Genomic DNA, 21,769 nt, shown 5'->3' on the forward strand with positions numbered 1-21,769 from the left:
AAAATTGATTTGCTAAAGATTACCCCCTTCATAGATTGTGTTAGTTAATAGATAGTTGTACTGTGTATTTTAGACAGGGCCGGATTACTCAAAAGATGTGGGGTTTAGAACACTGGCAGACATAGGAACACACAGAAAACACGTACAGCATTTTTAAGAGTTTGGTATTTGCCGTCTCTAAAACAAGTTCTGTAGTGGTCATCATGGAAAAATAAATCAGGATTTTGTTGCTCTTTCTAACATTTTGTAAAAAAGTTTTTTTTTAATTACATGGGGTGAGGTGGGCACCTGATTATTTTCAGTGCTTAGGACCTCTAAAGGTTTTAATTAGGCCCTGATGTCAGCCGCCCTTATGGGTTCCATCTGAGTGTTTTTATTCTTTTTGCATTCTTGTGTTTGCCAAGAAGAAATGACTGGTGGAGGTCTGTTTGTCTCTGGTCTGTTCAACTGCTTTCCCAAATGATATTGTCATTGGATGGTACAAACAGTGACATTTTCAGAGACACGAGTCAGGTATAAAAAGCACTCACAAAACTCAGGACGATTTCTAAGCTTTTCTTGGTACTGATGAATGCCTAAGATCAGACAATTTCTAATTTATACCACCATCAAATATTGCTGGAGGAGAGTCAGTATTCCTTATGTTCTCTACATCACCCTCAGTTTCCCCATTTAAAATATTCTTTCTACCTGACCTGTTTCCAAACAGTTCATGCCATAGCTTGTTTTCTTAAATCCAACTTCTTTGTACCCAAAATGCCATGAAGCAAATAGCAGTCACCCAAATACTTGAGGCTTGCTGTCCTATGCTCTTGAACACAGACAATAAGAAAGTGGAGAAATCGTTCCTTTTAAATACAGACCTCTTCTAGGGAATAGGGAATCCATTTCCTTTATTGCATTAGCTTCTGTTTAAGACTCAGGATGCAGGATGCTCTCTTGATGAGGGACAGACAAGGTTGAAAAGGGGAACATAGTGAGCAATGAGGAACAGCTGAGAGCTACAAAGATAGGGCTGTGCTCATGTATAAATAGAAATGTTGCTGCTACCCTGATGAATCAGACCAGATGTTTCTCTGATGTCTCTGTTTGGTCCTTTGGTTTAGAAAAAAAAAAAAAGTATAATTTTGCTAAAATTATATGTGGGGCCAGGAATATGGCACAAATGCTTTAAGCTTAAATAATACGTAAAAGAATAAAATTACTTTGCTGAGAAAAACTTTATCAACAAGAAAATTATCCATTCAGAGAAGGACAGAGGAGAGCAGGAAGCAAACGATCTGTTGTTGGGTTGATGCGTTGGGATTCAGGAGCTCTGCATTCTGACCCTTTCTCTGTCACTAGTTGTGTGACCTTGGGCAAGCCATGTCATACTCCTGGGTCTGGGTATGTTTATTTTTTTTAATGAGGGCAGGAGAGGAGAATGGGGGTTGCATGGCTGGGTTCATTGAATTGATTTATTTGATTTTACTTTATTTAAAAAAATGTTTTTCCATTATTTTGGGGGGGGGGGAGCGTGCGTGCACTCACACGTGAGAGCGGGGGAGGGGCAGAGAAAGATGTAGACAGAGAATCCCAAGTAGGCTCAGCAAGGTCCGCCCAGAGCCCCATGAAGGGGCTTGAACTCACAAACTGTGAGATCATGACCTGAGCCGAAATCAAGAGTTGGATGCTCAACCGACAGAGCCACCCAGGTGCCCCAAATTGATTTTTTAAAGTGTCTTTTGCCCCAAACATTTATGAATCCAGCCAGGTTTTCTTTTTCAGTTTAATTTCTCGCTTCCTGGCTTCTGGTTTCATCGAGGGGTTGATATGTGAAAGACACTGTGGGGGACGAACATGAATAATGCAAGCCCTCTGCCCTCTAGATGCTTATGACCTAATAGCAGATATTAGAGTTGCACAGAGGACTCTACCACAATATATACATGAGTGGTGCCAGCAGACAGACAGGAACAAATGCCATGGGAACTCAGAGGGGCAGAGATCATTGCCAGGTTGGAGGATAGGAAATGACTTGCTGGACGAGGACACTGGCATTTACTTGGCAGGGGGAAGGGGAGCTTGAAGGTTGGCAAGTTTTTAGCAGGCAGAGATAGAGGAAAGGACATTACTGATATAAGAAACAAGGAGAAGCAAGGAACAAGGAAAGTGCTGAATGTATTTGGGGAATCCTGGGACATTTGTGCTGGCTGGATGCAGGCAATGGGTCAGGAAGCAATGGTGACTTGGGACTATTCGGTAGGCCCTTTTAATCTCGGTAGAACATACATTTTATTTAACAGGTAGCAGGGAGCTGTTTTTTTGAACTTGGATGTGACCTGGTATGAACTGTGCTTTAGGATAATTCACTTACTGCAGAATACAGGATAAACTGGAGGTAGAAAGGCCTCGGGGGAAGGAGGACAACTAAAAAGCTAATGCTTTTAGCATGGTGAAAGCTAACCAGGCCTGAGCTAGAATGGTGTCGCTAGGAATGGAAAGCAGGGGTTGGATTTATGCTAGCTAGGGTGGAGGAGAAGATTCAAAGGTAACGAACTCCATGTTTAAGCAAGTCTGAGGTAGAACCTACTAGTTCCACTGACACGAAAAGGAAATTCAAGGGCTCCTGGGTGGCTCAGTCGGTTAAGTTTCGGACTTCCGCTCAGGTCATAGTCTCACAGTTTATGAGTTTGAGCCCTTTCTCAGGCTCTCTGCTGTCAGCACGGAGCCTGCTTCAGATCCTCTGTCCCCCTCTCTCTCAGTACCTCCCCGGTTCATGCTCTTTCTCTCTCAAAAATGAATAAACGTTAGGAAAAAAAAAAAAGGGAAAGTCAAGAAGGGAAGGGTGTTTGCGCAGGGGAAAGAGGGGCAGAGTTCACTTTCCATGCACTGAGTCTGAAGTACAGGAAAGCATATCTTGGTGGAGGTATCCAACATTTAGAAACTCCTGACTGGACCTCAGTCCTGTGGATGGGGCTGGGGGTGGATGTGTTAAAGTCCACATTATCCAAGTGTGAGTTGAAACCACAGAAGTGAATAAATAGATCCACAGGGAATTGCAGACTGATGCAGGAGCAAGACAGACAAGGATCTTGACAAATGTCTAAATTCTTCCCTTATGATGAACTGGGCACGGTCGGCGTTACAGAGTATAATCAGAAGAGCGCTGCCTCATTGTGTCCAAGGGGAAAGAGAATATTGAAAGGGAGCAGCTGGTGAACCACACTTTAAATGCTGCATTACTGCTTGGGGGATTAGCTGCTTAGAAGTGGTGTCTAGAGAGCCTAAAAGGGACTGACTACAATAGTTAAGAGCACGTGTGATGAGGGAACCACTTATATGTGTGTGTTTTCTGACAGGTGAACAGAGGAGAAAATTGGACGCGTACTTAGTCCTCAGTTTGTGATAGCCAAGATTCCAAATCCTCATCTCTCAATACAGGCATCTTTTGAAAATTCACATTATGTGACTTTTACGAAAGATCTATCTTAGTACCTGTTTTCGCTAACCCAAAGAAATCCAAAGAGGATTTTCACTGTATGAAAAAAGGCGAACAGAAAAATAACATTCAGTGTTTGCAGTGAGAGCCCATTAAACAGACAGCGGGCATCCTGACCAGTGAGAGTAGCGCCCCCACGCTCCTTCCCCTGAAACTACACTAGCATCTCAGCATCAAGCCACCATAGCTTTGAACTGTGTCTGTGAGCATCTATGCTTATCTTGATTTATTTTGTGCATCCGTTAGCAAGAGGGGCTCTAAGGTATCAGAAAAGCCTAAAATAGGTTATTTTTTAGGTCTGGGAATGCTCAAAAAAATTTCCCATATAGGGGCTCCTGGGTGGCTCAGTCGGTTAAGCATCTGACTTCGGCTCAGGTCATGATCGCATGGTTCGTGAGTTAGAGCTCCGCATCAAACTCTACACTAACAGTGTGGAGCCTTCTTGGGATTCTCTCTCTCTCCCTCCCTCTCTCTCTGCCCCTACCCCACTCGTGCTTTCTCTCTCTCAAAATAAATAAACTGAAAAAAAATTTCCATATAAATTAATGGTATGTGCTTCATTGCTTTATGTCATTTCAGTTTAGGAAAGCTTTCACAGGTATGCTCTACATTAGGATAGAGAGAGGAAACCTGGATTGGGAATGTGTTCTCAGAAACCAAGGCCTCTTTCTTTTGAAAATCTCAGCCTATTACTTGGGGGAATTTATTAGTTTTTCTCCTTCGCAGTTCCCCAGTTTTTAGTTCCCACTTGTCCTGGGGCTTGGGTTTGATTCTTGGAGTTGAATTCCAATGACAATAAATATGTAGATCACCTCTGAGAGCTTAGTGTCTGAAACTCTAGAGGGAGGAAAGGAGGAGGGGGCAGTGCAGGCTGGGAAATGAGACTTTAGCTCTATTGTAGTTCACACACAAAGGCCTGTTTGCAAACTACAATGTAAACTAAGACTTTATCAGCCAAGGATTTATGTTCACATTAAGATCTGGGATTACACCAGGGAGATACGGACTGGTATAAATCTAAGTAGGATTAACTGCTTTCCTGCTATGCAAATTAGTTTGTCACTTGTGTTTGTTTTTTCTTCAATAATTTTCTTAAGTGATAATAGTTTGCAAAAACCATGGGATATTTGCTTTTGGCTCCACAACTGTTAGTACAACTCTACCCACCAAAGGGTGGGAAAATAACAAAAACCTTAAGGAATCCAGATCCATTAATGAATTAAAAATTTAGGAGACTAGTAACATAACCAGCTATGTTACTTTTAGGCAGGTTGCTTAATAGAATTCTATGTTTCAGTTTTTTTCATTGACTAAATGGAGATTTAAAAAATATTGGTTCTGCTTATCTCACAGACCTATTGTTCAGGTTGCGAAGTATTTTCTCTTTAAGTTATAAACATTAGATAAATTCCAGACATACTATTACTTAGGCAATTAGGTAATCACTGCGGCTAGTCTGGGGTCAGGATGGGGAGGTGAAGCAGGGACTGGGACTTGTAGAGTCTAGAAGAAGTAGGATTACTGAGGGGGCAGAAGCTTTTTCTTCAGCTCAACAATGGATGACGCCACCAAGAGAATAAGATGGGGGGAGGGGGGAACTGTGAATGTTTCATACACCACTCCTAATGCTGCTTTGAGATAATTTCTTGGCTAAATAAATTCCTTACATATTGACTAATAAAGAGTGCTCAAATTTGTACACCTGATGCCCATTATCCACTTACTCTCTGACTTGTTAGCATGACTTCAGCAGTAATTTAGTATAAACGAAAATGCTCTAGCACTGTTTAGTGCTGGGCCCTGTAATCTCCTAGCTTCGATACCTTCCCATGTCCACTCAAGACTGAAGAATACAATGATTTAGACTTGCAAATCTGACTGTGGAGTCAGTACGAAATCAGGGTTTTTGGATAGTGGAAATGATCCCTCCAATACATCACCAAAGCATGCATCAGCAAATTTAATCACAAAAGGTTCTTGAGGGAACAAAGTTGAAATGAGCAGTATCATTGCAGACCTATTTGTAGTGGTTCTTGATTTGCCAGCTAACCTGGCTGTTCCTCAGTTTCCTCAACCATTAAAGGAGAGGCAGAATGAGCTTATCTCCTAGGTCACTTCCTGCTTTGAAATACTATTTCCCTAAACAGTTTGGAGAAAATTACAAAATGCATCCTCATAGCTCTTGATAAGCCCAAACAACATACCAAGATACCACAAGACCAGAAAACAAAAATATCCCGTTGTAGACCAGTCTTTGTGCAAAGTAGGAAGAAATGGGAGGGAAAATGCCCTATCACAATGTGTTAGACAACAACAACAACAACAAAAAACATATACTTGTGGAACTCCTGCTCCATTTTGAGCAGCGTGTTCAAGAAACATTGTTGGAGACCTACTACGTGCACGGCACTGGTTGTTACTTTTCGATTTAAAAATTATTACTACTTTGCCAGCAATCTCTTTAACCTGAACCAGTGAATACCGCCTTGGGTGGGCAGAAAATTAAAGCCAAGGTCAAAGGAGACGGTCTCCAAACAGACCAAAAATAAAACGCATGTGACATCATTAGAAGGGGGGGGGGGGGGGAGAAAGCCAACGTATTGCACAAAGATCAAAGGCAAAAAAAGAGAAACATGTTTGGTTAATACTGGGCTTTTGAGCATTTCTTGTGAGGCCCGTCCATCCATCCACACCACACTTCTTAACCCTGCTATTCTAAACTGATGACAAGTCCAGCTTCGGCGCGGACAGGGCGCAGAGCGCGGATCCCACAATCCAGACCCCGTTGCCAAGTCTCGTCTCTGGGAAGGAAGGAGGCGTTCCCCCAACGGCAACTGTAAAATAAAGCAGCCTCTCTAATCTCTTCCTCCAGTAAGAAAGAAATGTCGGTCCAAATAAATGAATACAGAAATAACTACACGAAGGGAAAGGGGTGGGAAGAGGGGAAGGGAAGCTCTTTTCCTCTCTTTTTAAATTTCCCGCACCCCTCTTCTTCCCCGCCTCCCCGCGCCGTCCCCACTTTCCGCGGCAGCTGGCGGGACCCGCACCGCGCGCAGCCGGGCGGTCGGGCGCAGAGAGGGTCTTTGGCAAGAAGGCGGGACCGGCCGGATGAATAGCTCGGTGTCCGATTTTTCCTGCCTTCGGTGGCAGTTCCTCCTCCGCTTCGTTACTCGATTGCACACGCGGCCGGGCCCTCGGCCCTCGATTGCTCCGGCCTATCACCCTGGGATGCCGCCTGCCGCCGCCACCGCCGCGGCTGCCGGGCTTGTGGGATCGGTGGCGGAGCCGGAGCCGGAGCCGCGGCGCGAGCCGTGGCCTGAGAGTTAGGGGGCGGGCCGGCTCATTCCTGGGGTGGGGGCCGAGGACTGGCGGGCGAGAACCCGGGGCCACCGCCCCCCTTCCCCGAGGGAGCGGACCCTCCGAGCCTCTGAGGCGGCGGCGGCGGCGGCGGGAGCCGGTCAGAGGGGGCGGCCCCTGGCGGCGACGCCCCCAGCCCTGCCCTGCCCGGCCCCACTGCATCCCCAGCCCTAGCGCGGTCTGGCCGCGAGAGACGCCGGCGAGGGCTGAGCGAGGCGGCTCCGCGGGGGCAGGCGGGCGAGCCGCCCCTCCCGGGTCCTTCCACGTCCCCTCCCGGGAGGGACCCACACCTGAGCCCGGACCCACCCCCGGCCGGGGCCACGCTGGATCCGCCTCCCGGCCTGGGTCCCGCCCGCTGGCTGCAGGTGGGCTGCAGCGCCCGAGCCGCGGGCAGTGGGCGGCGGGGAAGGAGGTGAGCCGCGTCGGTGCAGGCTGCCGCTCGGGTGCTTGCCCCCCGCCGCTGCGCTCTCTTCCTCCCCTTCCCGCAGGCAGGGCGCGGAGCCGCGCGCCCGCCCCGCCGCCGTCTTGTCCCTCCGGGGCACCATGGAGCTCTCCCCGTCGTCCGGAGGAGCCGCGGAGGCGCTGTCCTGGCCGGAGATGTTCCCCGGGCTGGAGTCCGACTCGCCGCTGCCTCCGGAGGAGCTGGAAGCGGTTGTCCCAGTCGGCGGGGCCGTGGCTGGAGGCATGTTGGATCGGATCCTGCTGGAGTCCGTGTGCCAGCAACAGAGCTGGGTCCGGGTGTACGGTAAGGACCGCAGGCCACCCTAGAGGCTGGTGTTTCTTGTCTTTGCTCGCGCTGAAATTCATCCCTAGGCTCCAGTCCTGGCCTCAGCCCCCATCCATCGTGGGTCAGTCTCGCACATCCCTTTTTTGTTGCGGCGTGCGTTTCTAACAAGTTTCCCCAGACTGGCACTCGGGAGAGAGGTGTCCTTTCAGGACGGTCTATGGACCTTTCTCAGGCACCTGCAGGGAGTTTAAGGTGGAGTTGGGCTATGCAGACTTAGTTCTCAGGTGATAACTTCAAGGGAACTGTCAACCGAAGTCTGATGGAATACACCATGGAATCAAGTGAACAGAGTTTCATGTCTGTTTCTTGAGGGGGGCAAGGCTGGAAGCCAAGATACCATGAAATAGCTTAGCAGTGGATAAGAAAATAAAGTAGAATAACCAAAAAATATTTATTGGGTGGGAACAGACTCATTCATCTCTAACCTCTTTCTGAACCTCACTCGCCCAAAGGCAACCACTTAGTCCAAGGGGTGTGGATTGTGTCAGATTGCACTATTGTTTCGGATTCTCTTTGTAAAGTGACTGGGTTGCTACTCAGCAAGTTAAAAGTGATGAACACACTAAAACTTTCCCTCTCTGCATTCCTAGTAACCACCTCTTTAATTAAAACTGAATGATGAGATTCTATTAGGGGGAGCCTTGTGGCGGCATCAAAACCAAGCTGGCTTTGAAAACTCAGAGCCCAAGGATTTATAGCCTGGTGATATTCAGGACTCGGCTGTGCCTTTCCAAAATCTTGAAATGTCAAGATGTTTCTCACTTAGCTCACGTGAACACGACGTTAGTAATGTGGCTGAATGCAAGAGGGCAAATTTGAAGCACCTGGAGTCAAACACAGCGTTAAGATGTCATCCTCCAGTCACGTGCATCTGCACCTGTAGTGATCAAGTACATTACGCTTTTCTTTCTTCATCCTTCTGAAGAGGATATGTGTTTACTACTCAGGAGTGATCCAGACTTAGAAGTTATCTCTGTGGATAGTTCAGTTCATTTCAAGACTTCAAGTCCATCCCCATCAGAAAGATCTCAGAACTAGGAGTCCAGAATTTGAGTTTTGTTCTTGATTCTGCCACTAAGTGGCTATGAGATTTGAGGTAGATAAAGTTACTTTTTTTTTTTTTAACCTCTGATTCTTCATCTGTAAAAGGGGTGAATTGGATTAAATAATCTCTTAATGGCCCTTTTAGTCCTAAGAATCTTGGAGTTCTTATAACCAATTCTTGAGGATTTATGTATGTGCCACTTTATATTTTGTATGATGTTTATAAGTGGTTTTTGATGTTATTCTAAGTAACTGAAAGAATTAAAGCAAAGAAGCAGGAGATGATGCAGGGTCACCCAGTTCATTCTCAGCAGATTAAAAACTTTAGTACCTGATTTTCCATCCACCTGCTGATCCCACTTATCCGATAGTTTGTAACAAAGGTTGTGTTGATGAGGATCTGAAGATGAGCTTGAATTCGAGTATATTGTAGTTACACCATTTTCCCATTCTATCCTTTTCTATCCTTGCTTCTTTGGCACATTGGTTTTTATGTAAAATTAGAGTTAGGGCCCCGTTACTGCAAGAATATGTGTGTATGATAATTTAGTATTTCAGTGTCTAAAAGTATTCTGTCTGGATATTCTAGACCTAGCATGAATTACTGTACTTTGCATGTATCCCATAAGAATATGTGCATGTTTTTGTTATCCTTTTAAAGGGGTAGATTTGTGAGGGTGTGTGTATACACATATATATGTGTATGTATGTGTGTATGTGTATTCTTAAGTATGTGTATATAAACATATATTCTCTTCTCACACACGTATGTACTGGGCATTTCAGTGTCAACTTGCAGACTTTCCACTGCATTGTAACATTTTTGTCTTTCCTATCGATTAACTAGAGGTTGTTTTTATTTTTATTGTTTATTTATTTTTGAGAGAGACAGAGACAGAATGTAAGTGGGTTGGGGCAGAGAGAGAGAGGGAGGCACAGAATCTGAAGCAGGCTCCAGGGCTCCGAGCTGTCAGCACAGAACCTGACGCGGGGCTTGAACTCACAAGCTGTGAGATCATGACCTGAGCCGAAGTCGGACGCTCAACCGACTGAGCCACCCAGGCGCCCCTAGAGGTTGTTTTTATTTACTGTTTAGTACTACTATCCCTCCCTTAAGGCAGCTCATCCTGGATAGTACTTTGTTGTCTTGAGTTTGATATAAATATCCCAAAACTATCGGAATGATTCTTGGCTTTTCTGTGTCCTTAGCTAGTTTTTAAGTTGTCTGTTGCATAACTTCGAAAAGCTTTGAAGTGAAAATAATAGCATGTAGAAAATCGACTTGGAAAACCCTAGTTCATTTTGTTTTGTTTACTTGTTTGTCTTACGTGTTCAAAATCCTGATTGTTTTGGAGCATTTGCGTTCTTCTACACAATTTAAGGAGATGAACGAGTTTGGTCTGATGTTTTTAAAAGAAATTCAGAAACTGGGAATCCAGTCTAGAGTATACAACTGGGGATTGAGAACTGGGGTTTTCAATCTGTCTTTGCCACAAATTGGTTGTCTAACTTTGGGTAAGTAATTTTAACTTCGTGGCTCTAGGTTTCTACATAAAATGTAGAATCTGGAGTAATTGGTATCTGTGGTCCATTTTAGTCTTACAGTTGTCTGATTCTGTGGCCTGCCCTATTATTTTACCTACAACTTGGCCTACCAATTCCAGTCTGACTCTTGGGGACAGGCATCAAGAAAGCCCTTAATAAGTTTAAATCATGATTGTCACAGGCTTCTGGGGAGCACTTTTATCAAAAGGTCAATGAACTTAGTTTTGTAAAGCAGGAATGTTGAGGGCAGATGTATATTTGTTTGAAGTGTTTGGCAAGATAGGAAGGTCTTGCTCAGGTGTAGCTCATCTAGTTTTGAGCCCTAACCTGAAATAGGCATGTGGATTTTAAAAGTGCAAAGTAAGGAAGGAGCTGTATTAAGTGCTCCTGGCTTCTGGCTATGGTTCACATCCTCTGTAGTATACTTATGTTTGAAATCAATATGCAAACAAACAAACAAATGGCAGTAACAATCCCCCCTCCCCGCCCCCACCTAATGCCTTAACAGAAACTTTTGAAAACAATATTTTATTAGTTTGCCTCATGAAATTTGAAGACTAGGCACTGTTTTAAGTTTGCTGTTGACTATTTTGTTAATGATACGTCTATTTGGAGTTTTGTGTATTGCCAGGATTGGAAAACTTTGTCTGGAATATGTCAGAGCCTTATAATAGGTAGATGTATATTTAGAACACAAATGCATGTCTTTGAGACATAACTAAGAGAACATATTTATGCTGCCCTATCCTTCATTTCCTTTTAGTTATAAAATGTTTCATTTGTTTATTATAGTGTTATAATAAATTGTGCCCATGCCCTGTCAAGACTATAAAATATTTGACACCAGGAAGTCTGTCTAGTTTGTCTTTGTATTCCTATCTTGCCAGCCCCTTCATCGTCACTGTGTCTAGCAGATTGGTACCTTGCTCATAGTCAGTGTCTGTTGAATGTCGATCCATCTGTCCTATGACCATCCATATCCCAACCTGACTGACTGACTGTTATGGGTGGCAGAGTAGCTTAAACAAAGGCATGCCACAAACAGCTAAATATGGATGCAGAATCCAAGAGCATCAAATGCAGAACATTTTTCAGATATTTATAGCCTCAAAGCAAAGTCAATTGGCTGAAAAAGCACAGCAGCCTAGCAAAAGGAAACGGGAGCGGCAAAGCCAGCCTCCCTGTCTGTGCTTTCTGGTAAACAATGAGAACATTAAAATTAACTACTTTACCATGAATGGATGGCGAGTGCAGGTCACTGGGAGCAACTGAAGATACCAGTCTCCAGTAGCACATGCATTGGAGCTTTACCCCCATCAGCACAACAGGTCTGCAAGTGTATGTACAGATGTGTTCTCCGATAACTAGAGGGAAAATACAGTTACCACACTAAAGTGCTCACCAAGAAACCATAGTTTTGATTTTAATAGTATGAGCAGGACTATCTAACATATTCACTTAATAGAATGAATAATATCAATATCATTGCTTACCATTAAGCTAGTATGTAGCTCATTATTTATTGATGACTGATAGGGATCTGCTGGAGATTTTCTAAAGGCTTGTACTATTTCAGCAAGCAGAAGAAGAGAGACTTAATCATACTGCATCGTATCCCGTATAATTCTAGAAATGTGACAATGAGAATTTGGCAGGAATTTCTCATGGACTAGATAGGAGTTGAGGGGGGAGGCAGAAGTTTTGCCTGTTTATAGTAAATAATTTTGCTTATGTTTCATGAATGAAGACAAAGGATGAGATATGTTTCATTGCATTTTTAGAGAATATGTCTGTCTTTGCTTAAAACATTGCAACCCGTTAACAAGTCCAGGAAGTTGTTTCATTTTGGTCCAGTATGAATTAGATGTGACCAACTCACTGGTTTTATACAGAATGTTCTCAACATAATTAACTTTGAATATTCTCAGTGAATCACTTATTCTTACATGTCTTAACTATGTACCCCCTGCATGACTTCTGTGTTGTATTAATGTGTGGATGAATGAATTTGTTCAACCAAGTTTTGTGTGCTGTAGCTAATTGATTGTTTGAATAAAATCACTGAATGTGTACCCAATACATCCCCAAACATGTTCATGTTACTTAAGTGTTCTAATTTCCTCAAATACTGTAAATTGAACTTTTATAATTATAAATATTTTACCAATTCTTGGGATTTTAAGTTTGAGTTCAATACTTAGGATGTGGTATTAGCTTTGAATGTTGACACATTAATTTACCATGATTTCCAAATAAATTTTATGTACATTAGGAGTAGAAAATTGTTCATTGAAGTAAGAGAGAATGATCAAGAATGCTTAGGCATATACTGTTTATGCTTCTCCCTTTTTTCCTTTGAGAGAAAACTTGTAAATCTCACTTAAATTGTATATTCTGTCTGGGGCACTTGGGTGGCTCAGTTGGTTGAGCGTCCAACTTTGGCTCAAGTCATGATCTCACAGTTTGTGGGTTTGAGCCCTGTGTTGGGCTCTGTGCTGACAGCTCAGAGCCTGGAGCCTGCTTCGGATTCTGTGTCTCCCTCTCTCTCTGCCCCTCCCCTGCTTGCATTCCATCACTCTTTCTCAGAAATAAACATTAAAAAAATTTAAAAAATAAAATAAATTGTATATTCTGTTAATATTTACAGACATGGACAATTTCCTTTATTGTAGCTTAGTACTTTTCTACTCTCTGTCATGTTGGTTTATTGCTATTTCATTTTCAAAGAATGACAGTATTTTTGAAGAATAGAACTATATACATTTATAATCTCTTTTCCATAACCATTTGGACTACAGTGTTTCAAAATTCACAAAATTTTTTTTGATTTTAGAAAATATGGTGTACATATAATGACATAAACCCCTTAATTGAGTCTGTAGCAGTATCCAGGAATCAGTCATGTTAATACCTCTGTAGTTAAGTAAGTAAAAATCCACACTAAGTATGGTATAAGACTATAAATAGTGTTATGTAGGGTGAAGGTCACATTTTACTGCTGAAGAAATTATGAAGAAAGCATTTTCAGAGCTTTTTGGATTTAGGAATTATGAGTATGGAGTTGAGGATATGTGTACATTTTCTGACAAATAATACAAAGTTCTAGAATGCACCTGTTTGGGAATAGTTCACTTATTATTTTTTTTTGGAGAATCGTTATAAGGATTGCCTTTATCTTTTCTACATCACAAAATTCAGCACATTTTACAAAATGATGTACAATTGTGTCTCATGTTGAATGAAATATATTGATTTGCTAAGAAAAAAAGGAATTCACATGACAGAGCAAGTTTTACTGAGATTCCTAAGGAAGTGGTGGCAAGGCAGTGGTTTCTAATGCTTTCTTTCATTAGAAAGAAGGATGAGGTAAGTTGAACCCGAGGATTTATGTAATTGTTCTTTGCAGTTGCTCTCTTCAGTAGCACAGAGTGATTTGATCACCTTTTAAAGTAGGTGAACCACAAAAAAAACATTCAACTAGTGCCTGAGTTAATCCAGAAAAAATTTAGTTGTCTGTTCCCTGTCCCTCCCTATTGGAATAACTTTTAAGTAACTAGAGAGGTGTTTGGTCTTGTAAACCAGGAGGAGGAGTTGGAAGTGTGCTGAGGGCACTGCTGAAATTGCTTCACCTTGTGTTGGCAGAGGGATAATTGCTCTCTGATGTTTGTAAAGACACCTTTCTTCCCAAAGGCTATCAAGTGCTTCGCAAGACCTATAGGTAGAGAACGCTTTACAAATCTAATGTAGCTTATTTTCTAATGATAAGGCAGCCATCAAGAAATATCCACTATGAAGGTGGCAGAGGAAAAGATGTGCAGTTGGTAGTGTTAGTGAGTCTACTGTAAACAAAAATAAAAACTGAATCCTTGAAGGCATGACAGAACTTCCTTTGCTAGGTCGTGCTGCACAGCTTAGCATCTTCCTTATCTCTACAGCAGGGTTCCGATGTTAGGAGTCTGAGTTTTGCCTTCCCTGACCAAGTGTTGGTGACATTAATTAGTTGCCCAAGTCTCCTTTGCTCCTAAGAATCCAGTTTAGATCCTGATTGCATTCTTATTCCTCCATAATTTGTCTTCAACGTTGCTCACGTTCCCATCGTGTCATTTTCAGTAGGATTTCTAAAAGTCCCTCTTAACTGACTCCTGAGTCTAAAAAATTGGTAATACTTGCAAATACTGTTTGGGAGAGCAAACATTTACAAAGGAAAATGTTTAACATAAGGCAAGAGAACAAAATTCAAAAGAATAGTGTGGGAAGTTAAAAAGAAACTTGAAAGTTGATAGTCCTAAATATTTTTCAAAAACAATCCTTTAGGTTACCTCATTAAGGAAACTGGCTCAGGAAGTTTAGCTTATTCCCAAAATTGGAGACAAATTCCACAGTTTGTCAGGATTAGAACTCTAACCTCAGATTCCTCAGCCTCTTGTTTTAGCTTCTAGATCTTACTGCTTTCCCTTAGGGAGATGGCCTTTCAAAGCTGAAGGTCAGGAAAACTCGACAGTGAGAAATACCAGATTGTTAGTTTCACAGTCTTTAAGGGAAATGCTGGAAGTACCATTACCTAGGTAACAGAAAACAAAAATGGACAAAACATTCAGAAAGTAGGAGGATGAGAATAATCTCATAGTGATTGTTAGAGGTAGAGCAGAGGAATGTTTAGATATGTTTCATCTCTAAATTTTTTGTCCATAAATTCTTTAAACTTTTTTTTTTAAATTAGGCTCCATACATACCCAATGTGGGGCTTGAACTCACAATCCTAAGATCAAGAGTTGGATACTCTACTGACTAAGCCAGCCAGGTGCCCCATCCATAAATTCTTTATTTTGCAGTTGCAAGTAATGTTTCAAGGAAATTTGAATGTTTCATTTATGATACTTACAAACCCTGGGTAATACCTAATAACTTTCTACCTTTTAATTTCTGATCTCTTTGATTCATATCATTAAAAATTTAATACCTTTTTTCTTATTATGAATATAATAGTGCTTAATGTAAAGAATTTGAGTTGTAGGAAAATACAAAGAAAATTAAAGTTACCTGTAATTATACCTTTTAGAGATAACTGTTCTTTTAATATTCTGTTGTATTTTATCCCAGTCTTTTCTGTGTAAAAATGTACTTTTTAAAATATGTTTGGTATCATATTGCATATATATATTTTTAATATTTATTTTTAAATATTTGTTTTGTTTTGAGAGAGAGAGAGAGAATGAGTGGGGGAAGAGCAGAGAGGGAGACACAGAAGGCTCCAGGCTCTGAGCTGTTAGCACAGAACTCAACACGGGCCTTGAACCCATAAACCACGAGATCATGACCTGAGCCAAAGTAGGATGCTTAACTGAGCCACCCAGGAGCCCCACATATATATTTTTTAGAGTTTATTTATTTATTTTGGGAGAGAGAGAACAAGCAGGGGAGGGGCAGAGAGAAAGGGAGAGAGAGAATCCCAAGCAGGCTCTGCACTGTCAGTGCAAAGCACCATGTGGACTTCGAACCCACTACCTGAGTCAAAATCAGGAGTCCCATGCTTAATCGATTGAGCCACCCAGGCGCCCCTCATGTTGTGTATATTGTAAATCTTGCCTCTTTTCTAACTGTGATTTCTTAGGTTTTTGAAAATGTTTAAAGTTTTTTCAAACATATTTTTGTTTTTAAATTTTATTTAATTTTTTTAATGTTTATTTACCTCAGAGAGAGAGAGAGAGCGCGCACAAGCAGGGGAGGGGGAGAGAGAGAGGGAGACACAGAATCCGAAGCAGGCTCCAGGCTCCAAGTTGTCAGCACAGAGCCAGACGCGGGGCTCGAACCCACGAACCATGAGATCATGACCTGAGCCAAAGTTGGCCGCTTAACCAACTGAGCCACCCAGGCTCCCCTGTTTTTAAATTTTATTTAAAAAATAAGTATAACAGGTACCTGGGTGGCTCATTCGGTTAAGCGTCTGACATCAGCTCAGGTCATGATCTCACGGTTTGTGAGTTTGAGCCCCACATCAGGCTCTGTGCTGACAGCACAGAGCCCACTTCAGATCCTCTGTCTCCCTCTCTCTCTGCCCCTGTCCCACTTGCTCTCAAAAATAAACAAACATTAGGAAAAATAAAAAGGTATAACATTTCCTTCTTTCAATATTTGGAAGATATAAAAGGATATTCTGTGAGGTCTCTCTAACCCCTCCTCCCCACCCTTCACTTACCATCTGGCTGGCAATCATTGTTCGCACAATCAATAAATGTTTGAAATTCTTGTATATCCTTCCATACCTATTCCCTGCACAGAGAAACAGATAAATAGGTATGTAGAAACTCTGCCAAGATTGGGGTCCAAAAAAATTTCGTTGACAAAAATGCAAGGTCATGTTTTTTTCCGAGGTTAATGAACGGACTGGACAAAGGAAGTTGGCTGGGAGTTCTGGGGTCTGGAGCCAGCTGTTAATTGCTTTATATTTGAATTGATATCATCATAGTTTTTACTGTGTGTATGCTTTCTTCTCCTTTTTGACACAAATGATAACCCGTTATAGGAATTTATCTGCACCTTGTGTTATTCCTGCCTCACATTCCCTCTCTATACACACTTATCAATATATTTTTGATATAGTTTCCTGTCAGTGTATAAAGCAGCTCCTCATTCTTTTTGTGGCTGTGTAATGCCTGAATGAATCACAATTTATTTAACCAGTCCCCAGATTTGCTGGTACAAGCGATAGTGCAGGGAATAATCTTGAATATAAATCATTTTGCTTGTGTATGAATATTTTTGTAAAAAAATTCACAGAATCATTATCAAAGATATGTATACTTGTAATTTTGAAAGATAATCCCAAATTGCTCTTCTTACAGGTTGTAACTATTTATATTTCACCAGCAGTGGATGAGAGTGCCCATCTCTCTACACATAGGGAATTATCAAGAATTTTTGATTCTGACAATCTAAATGATAAAAATAGTTTAATTTTTTCTATCTCTTACATTGATTATCTCACAGAGGCATTTAAAAATATCCTTTTCTGTGCATTGTACATATCTTTTGCCCATTTTTACTGGTTATTGGGTCTTTTTCCTAGTGATTTGTAGGAACTCTTTTTTTTTTTTTTTTAATTTTTTTTTTCAACGTTTTTTATTTATTTTTGGGACAGAGAGAGACAGAGCATGAACGGGGGAGGGGCAGAGAGAGAGGGAGACACAGAATCGGAAACAGGCTCCAGGCTCCGAGCCATCAGCCCAGAGCCTGACGCGGGGCTCGAACTCACGGACCGCGAGATCGTGACCTGGCTGAAGTCAGACGCTTAACCGACTGCGCCACCCAGGCGCCCCTGTAGGAACTCTTAAATAAGGAGGTTTTTATCTGTGATGAGTTGCCAATATTTTCATTTGTCTTCCCCCCCCGCCATGAGAAAATAATTTTTATGCATTTGAATGTATCAGTCTTTTCTTTTATGGCTTTGTGATTTTATGTTACAGTTAGTATGGCCATTCCTAGTCTGAGGTTATAAAATAATTCTTCCACGATTTGTCCAGTACTTCTTTGCTTTCATTTTTTACATTTAAATCTTTGATCCATTTGGAATTCATTCTGCCATAAGGTATGAGATATAGATACAATTTCATTTTTAGAAAGATGGTTTTCCAGTTGTCCTAATACCATTTGTTCAATAATCCATCTTTTCTCCACTGATTTAAGATGATTTCTCTATACTTCAGTAGATTGCCATTTGTATTTTGGTTTCTTTCAAGATTTTCTACTCTGTTCTATTGGTCTGTCTATATTGATATGTCAGTATCATGCTGTTTTATTACTGAACCTTTATAATATGAAAATGTAATTGGTTAATGAGTCTAATTCAACATATTTAACTATTATCCTATTTTAGACATCAACAATTTCCCAAATTTTTGTATTAATAGTCTACTGATTGTTTTTGTGTACAAGTGCTAAAATTGAACTTCTCACTATTTCCTTAGGCTGAATTCCTAGAAGAGTGTGTTTTTATTTTATTAAAAATTTTTAAAAATGTTTATTTTTGAGAGAGAGAGAGAGAGAGAGAGAGAGATCATGCATGGGGGAGGGGCAGAGAGAGAGAGAGAGAGAGAGAGAGAGAGAGAGAATCTGAAGCAGGCTCCAGGCTCTGAACTGTCAGCACAGAGTCTAATGTGGGGCTCAAACCCATGAACCATGAGATCATGACCTGAGCCGAAGTCGGACACTTAACCCACTGAACCATCTGGGCGACCCCTAAAGAGTATGTTTTTAAAATCCTGAGAGGTTAGTGCCAAATTGGTGTGACCTTCCTAAAGGCAATTCCTACCACAAATGTATAAAATTATGGCTCATAATTTATTTTATTTTTTTAAAATTTTTTTCATATTTATTTGTTTTGAGAGAGAGAGAGAGAGAGCACACGCACAAGTAGGGGAGCGGCAGAGAGAGAGAGAGAGAGAGAGAGAGAGAGAGAGAGAGAGAAAATCCCAAGCAGGCTCCAACGCTGTCAGTGCAGAGCCCAATATAGGGCTTGAACTTATGAACCATGAGATCATGACCTGAGCTGAAATCAGGAGCCCAGTGCTTAACCAGCTGAACCACCCAGATGCCCTTTGGCTCATCATTTAAATCCTACTTCTGTACTGCTACTTTCACCATATTGAAGTATTTTTACATAGATTTCATGTAGTGTCTTAAGCATTATTTAGCACATATTAAAAGTCCTGAGGGTTCTAATGCTAACAACACTGCCTTTCAAAAATAGAGTTGTTTTTCCAATGGTATTCCTTTTCATTAATGGCGTATTTCCAAATGAAGGAGGGAAGGACATGAGTATAGAGTCAAAGCAGTTGGTCTGGTTAAGGGTCAAATCCATGACTGTGGCTTTATTTATACAATGTTATACCTCCAGCTGAAATAACCTGAAGCTAGTATAGTTCATGTTAGAATTCACTCTTGGTGTGTACATTCTATAGGTTTGGACAAATGTATGACATGTATCCATTATTATAGTGTCACACAGAATATTTTCTTCCTCTTTTTTTTAAAATTTTTTTTTTTTCACCGTAATCTCTACATCCAACACAGGGCTTGAACTCACAACCCCAAGTTCAAGGGTTGCATGCTCTACCCACTGGGCCAGCCAGGTGCCCCTCATACAGAATATTTTTACTGCCCTTTATCCTCTGTGTTCTGTTTATTCATCTCTCCATGTCCCTTACCCCCTAACCTGTGGCAACCTGATGGCAATTGCTATTTTCACTGCCTCCATAGTTTTGCCTTTTTCAGAATTCTATATAGTTGGAATCATACTCAAATTCTTTTATCAGCTGTTTCGTTTAGCATATAATATATAACCATAAGCTTGCCTTACTAAATCAGAAAGGAGCAAATTTAGAAAGGAACAAAGTAGTTGAACTTTTAACAATGGTATCGAGCAGTTTGAGAGTGAAATGTATCCAGTTAATATTGTGTACTTACAGGAAATTTTGTTTGAATTAAATTTGGACAGGATATAATATGTAAATATCTTGTGCTTATGATTCCCTTAGGCTTCACTGTGCACAATTTTCTGTGTATTTGTAAATTTCAAGATGACTCTGAGTGAGGAAACCCAAGGCCTTTCTAGTGCATGTTCCTGTTTTGAAATGGACTAGTTTTGTCCAGGTAGTTGGTGAGTAGTCTGTAGCAACAAAAAGATGGCCTGTGCAGTAACCATTAATGAAAGACATGTTTCAATATCTAAGAAAAGACTCTACCTTCAGTATTTTCTGGTTTCATAAAGACTTGATAGTTTTCCTTTTTATAGAAATGAAGATTTATATGTTTATTTTTTAATCTAGCTTGATAACATGGTTAAGAAAGAATAGCATCATCTGTGGTGATTCCTACTGAAATAGGTAATCCAGAAGATTTGATATGGCTATATTTCTTACTGTTTTGTTTTTGCTAAGTCATTCTTTAAAAAAATTTTTTTTTAGTGTTTATTTTTGAAAATGAGAGAGAGAGACAGAGTACGAGTAGGGGAGGGGCAGAGAAAGAGGGAGACACAGAATCCAAAGCAGGCTCCAGGCTCCGAGCTGTCAGCACAAAGCTGGATGCTAGGCTTGAACTCACGAGCTGTGAGATCACCACTTTACCTGAAGTTGGACACTTAACCAACTGAGTCACCCAGGAGCCCCTGGAAGTCCTAAGTCATTCTTTTGCAAGTGCAAAGTAAATCAGTTTAAGTGGAAATTTTTAGTTATTTTCACTTTAGGTTGTGTCTTTGGTATACACCTTGATTGTGATATCAGAGTGTCTCGTTGAAGAGGCGTTACTATGTTATATCTATTGGCTGACAATCTTTCTTTTCCTGCAGCTTAATTGGCAATCATGTTTCTTTTATGTAATCAGTAATGTTATTACATTAGTTGTAACCATATTGTATAAAATTATGTTTTTACAAAATTGCTTTTTTACCCCTATAGTCTCAAATATCCTGTTTTTTTTTTTTTTTCTTTCAACAAATTTATGAAACATGGTTAAGCTTTCTCCATTTTATTGGGGAAATAATCATGAAAAAGTTAATGCTTTAAATATTCTTCATGAAGTAAGATTAGAATCTGGGTAAGGTTGGAATCTGAGTTCCAATCCAGTACTTTTTTTTTTCTTTTTTCTTTTTTTTTTTTTTTTTGAAAGATTACCCTATCTTTATTATCTCCGTTCATAGTTATTGTTTCCAATTTAATATGTTTGTATTAAAATGTATCACAAGCTGTTTAAAGTAGCATTATAATGCTTTTCTAAATTGTTTTAGGATTTAGCAGTAGGTCTTCGCTTCTCTGCGTCTTTCAGAGCCATGTTGTTAAGAATGGATATTCAGGGGTGCCTGGATGGCTCAGTCAGTTGAGTGTCAGACTTCAGCTCAGGTCATGATCTCACAGTTTGTGAGCTCGAGTCCCATGCCAGGCTCTGCTGACAGCTCAGAGCCTGGAGTCTGCTTCGGATTCTGTGTCTCCCTCTTTCTCCGCTCCTCCCCTGCTCATGCTCACTCGCTCGCTCTCTCTCTCTTTCTCTCTCTCTCTCTCTCTGTCTCTCAAAAATAAATTAAAAAAAAATTTTTTTTTAAATGGGTATTGAGTTCTTCATCGGGGAACTGCAGGAATAAAAGTGAAAATGCTTGAATAACCAGTAGGTTCTTTTTTTGTGTTTGTGTGGTAAAATATATATACTAAATTTCATTTTAACCATTTATAAGCATACAGTTCAAATATAGTCATGGGGCACATGGCTGGGCTCAATCTGTGGAGCATGGGACTCTTGATCTTGGGGTTGTGAGTTTGAGCCCCATATTGGGTGTAGAGGTTACTTAAAAATAAAATCTTTAAAAAAATATGCAGTCACAGTGTTGTGTAACCCTCACCACTATCTGTATTCAAACTTTTTTCATTATCCCTAAGAAACACTCCAGACCCAGTAAACAATAACTGTCCCTTTTCCCCTCCCACTGGTTTCTGGTAATCTCTATTCTTCTTCCTGTCTCTATGAATTTGCCTATTGTAGGTAATACATATAGGTAGAATCACACAATA

At 41.0% G+C, this 21,769-nt stretch overlaps 1 protein-coding gene across 4 annotated transcripts in view; it reads left to right on the forward strand.

Moving 5' to 3' along the window:
• Positions 1–7,259: 7,259 nt before the first annotated feature.
• The window catches only part of RASAL2 (RAS protein activator like 2), a 357,105-nt gene continuing 342,595 nt past the window's right edge, over positions 7,260–21,769 (forward strand). For all 4 annotated transcript variants that reach the window (XM_060643615.3, XM_060643616.3, XM_078440820.2 and 1 more), the window contains exon 1: positions 7,260–7,583. In XM_060643615.3, the coding sequence (XP_060499598.1) occupies positions 7,382–7,583 (202 nt within the window). In that variant the 5' untranslated portion in view covers positions 7,260–7,381. The remainder of the gene's footprint in view (positions 7,584–21,769) is intronic.

Source organism: Panthera onca, chromosome F1 (assembly GCF_046562875.1).
Source record: "Panthera onca isolate mPanOnc1 chromosome F1, mPanOnc1 haplotype 2, whole genome shotgun sequence".
Taxonomy (NCBI): domain Eukaryota; kingdom Metazoa; phylum Chordata; class Mammalia; order Carnivora; family Felidae; genus Panthera; species Panthera onca.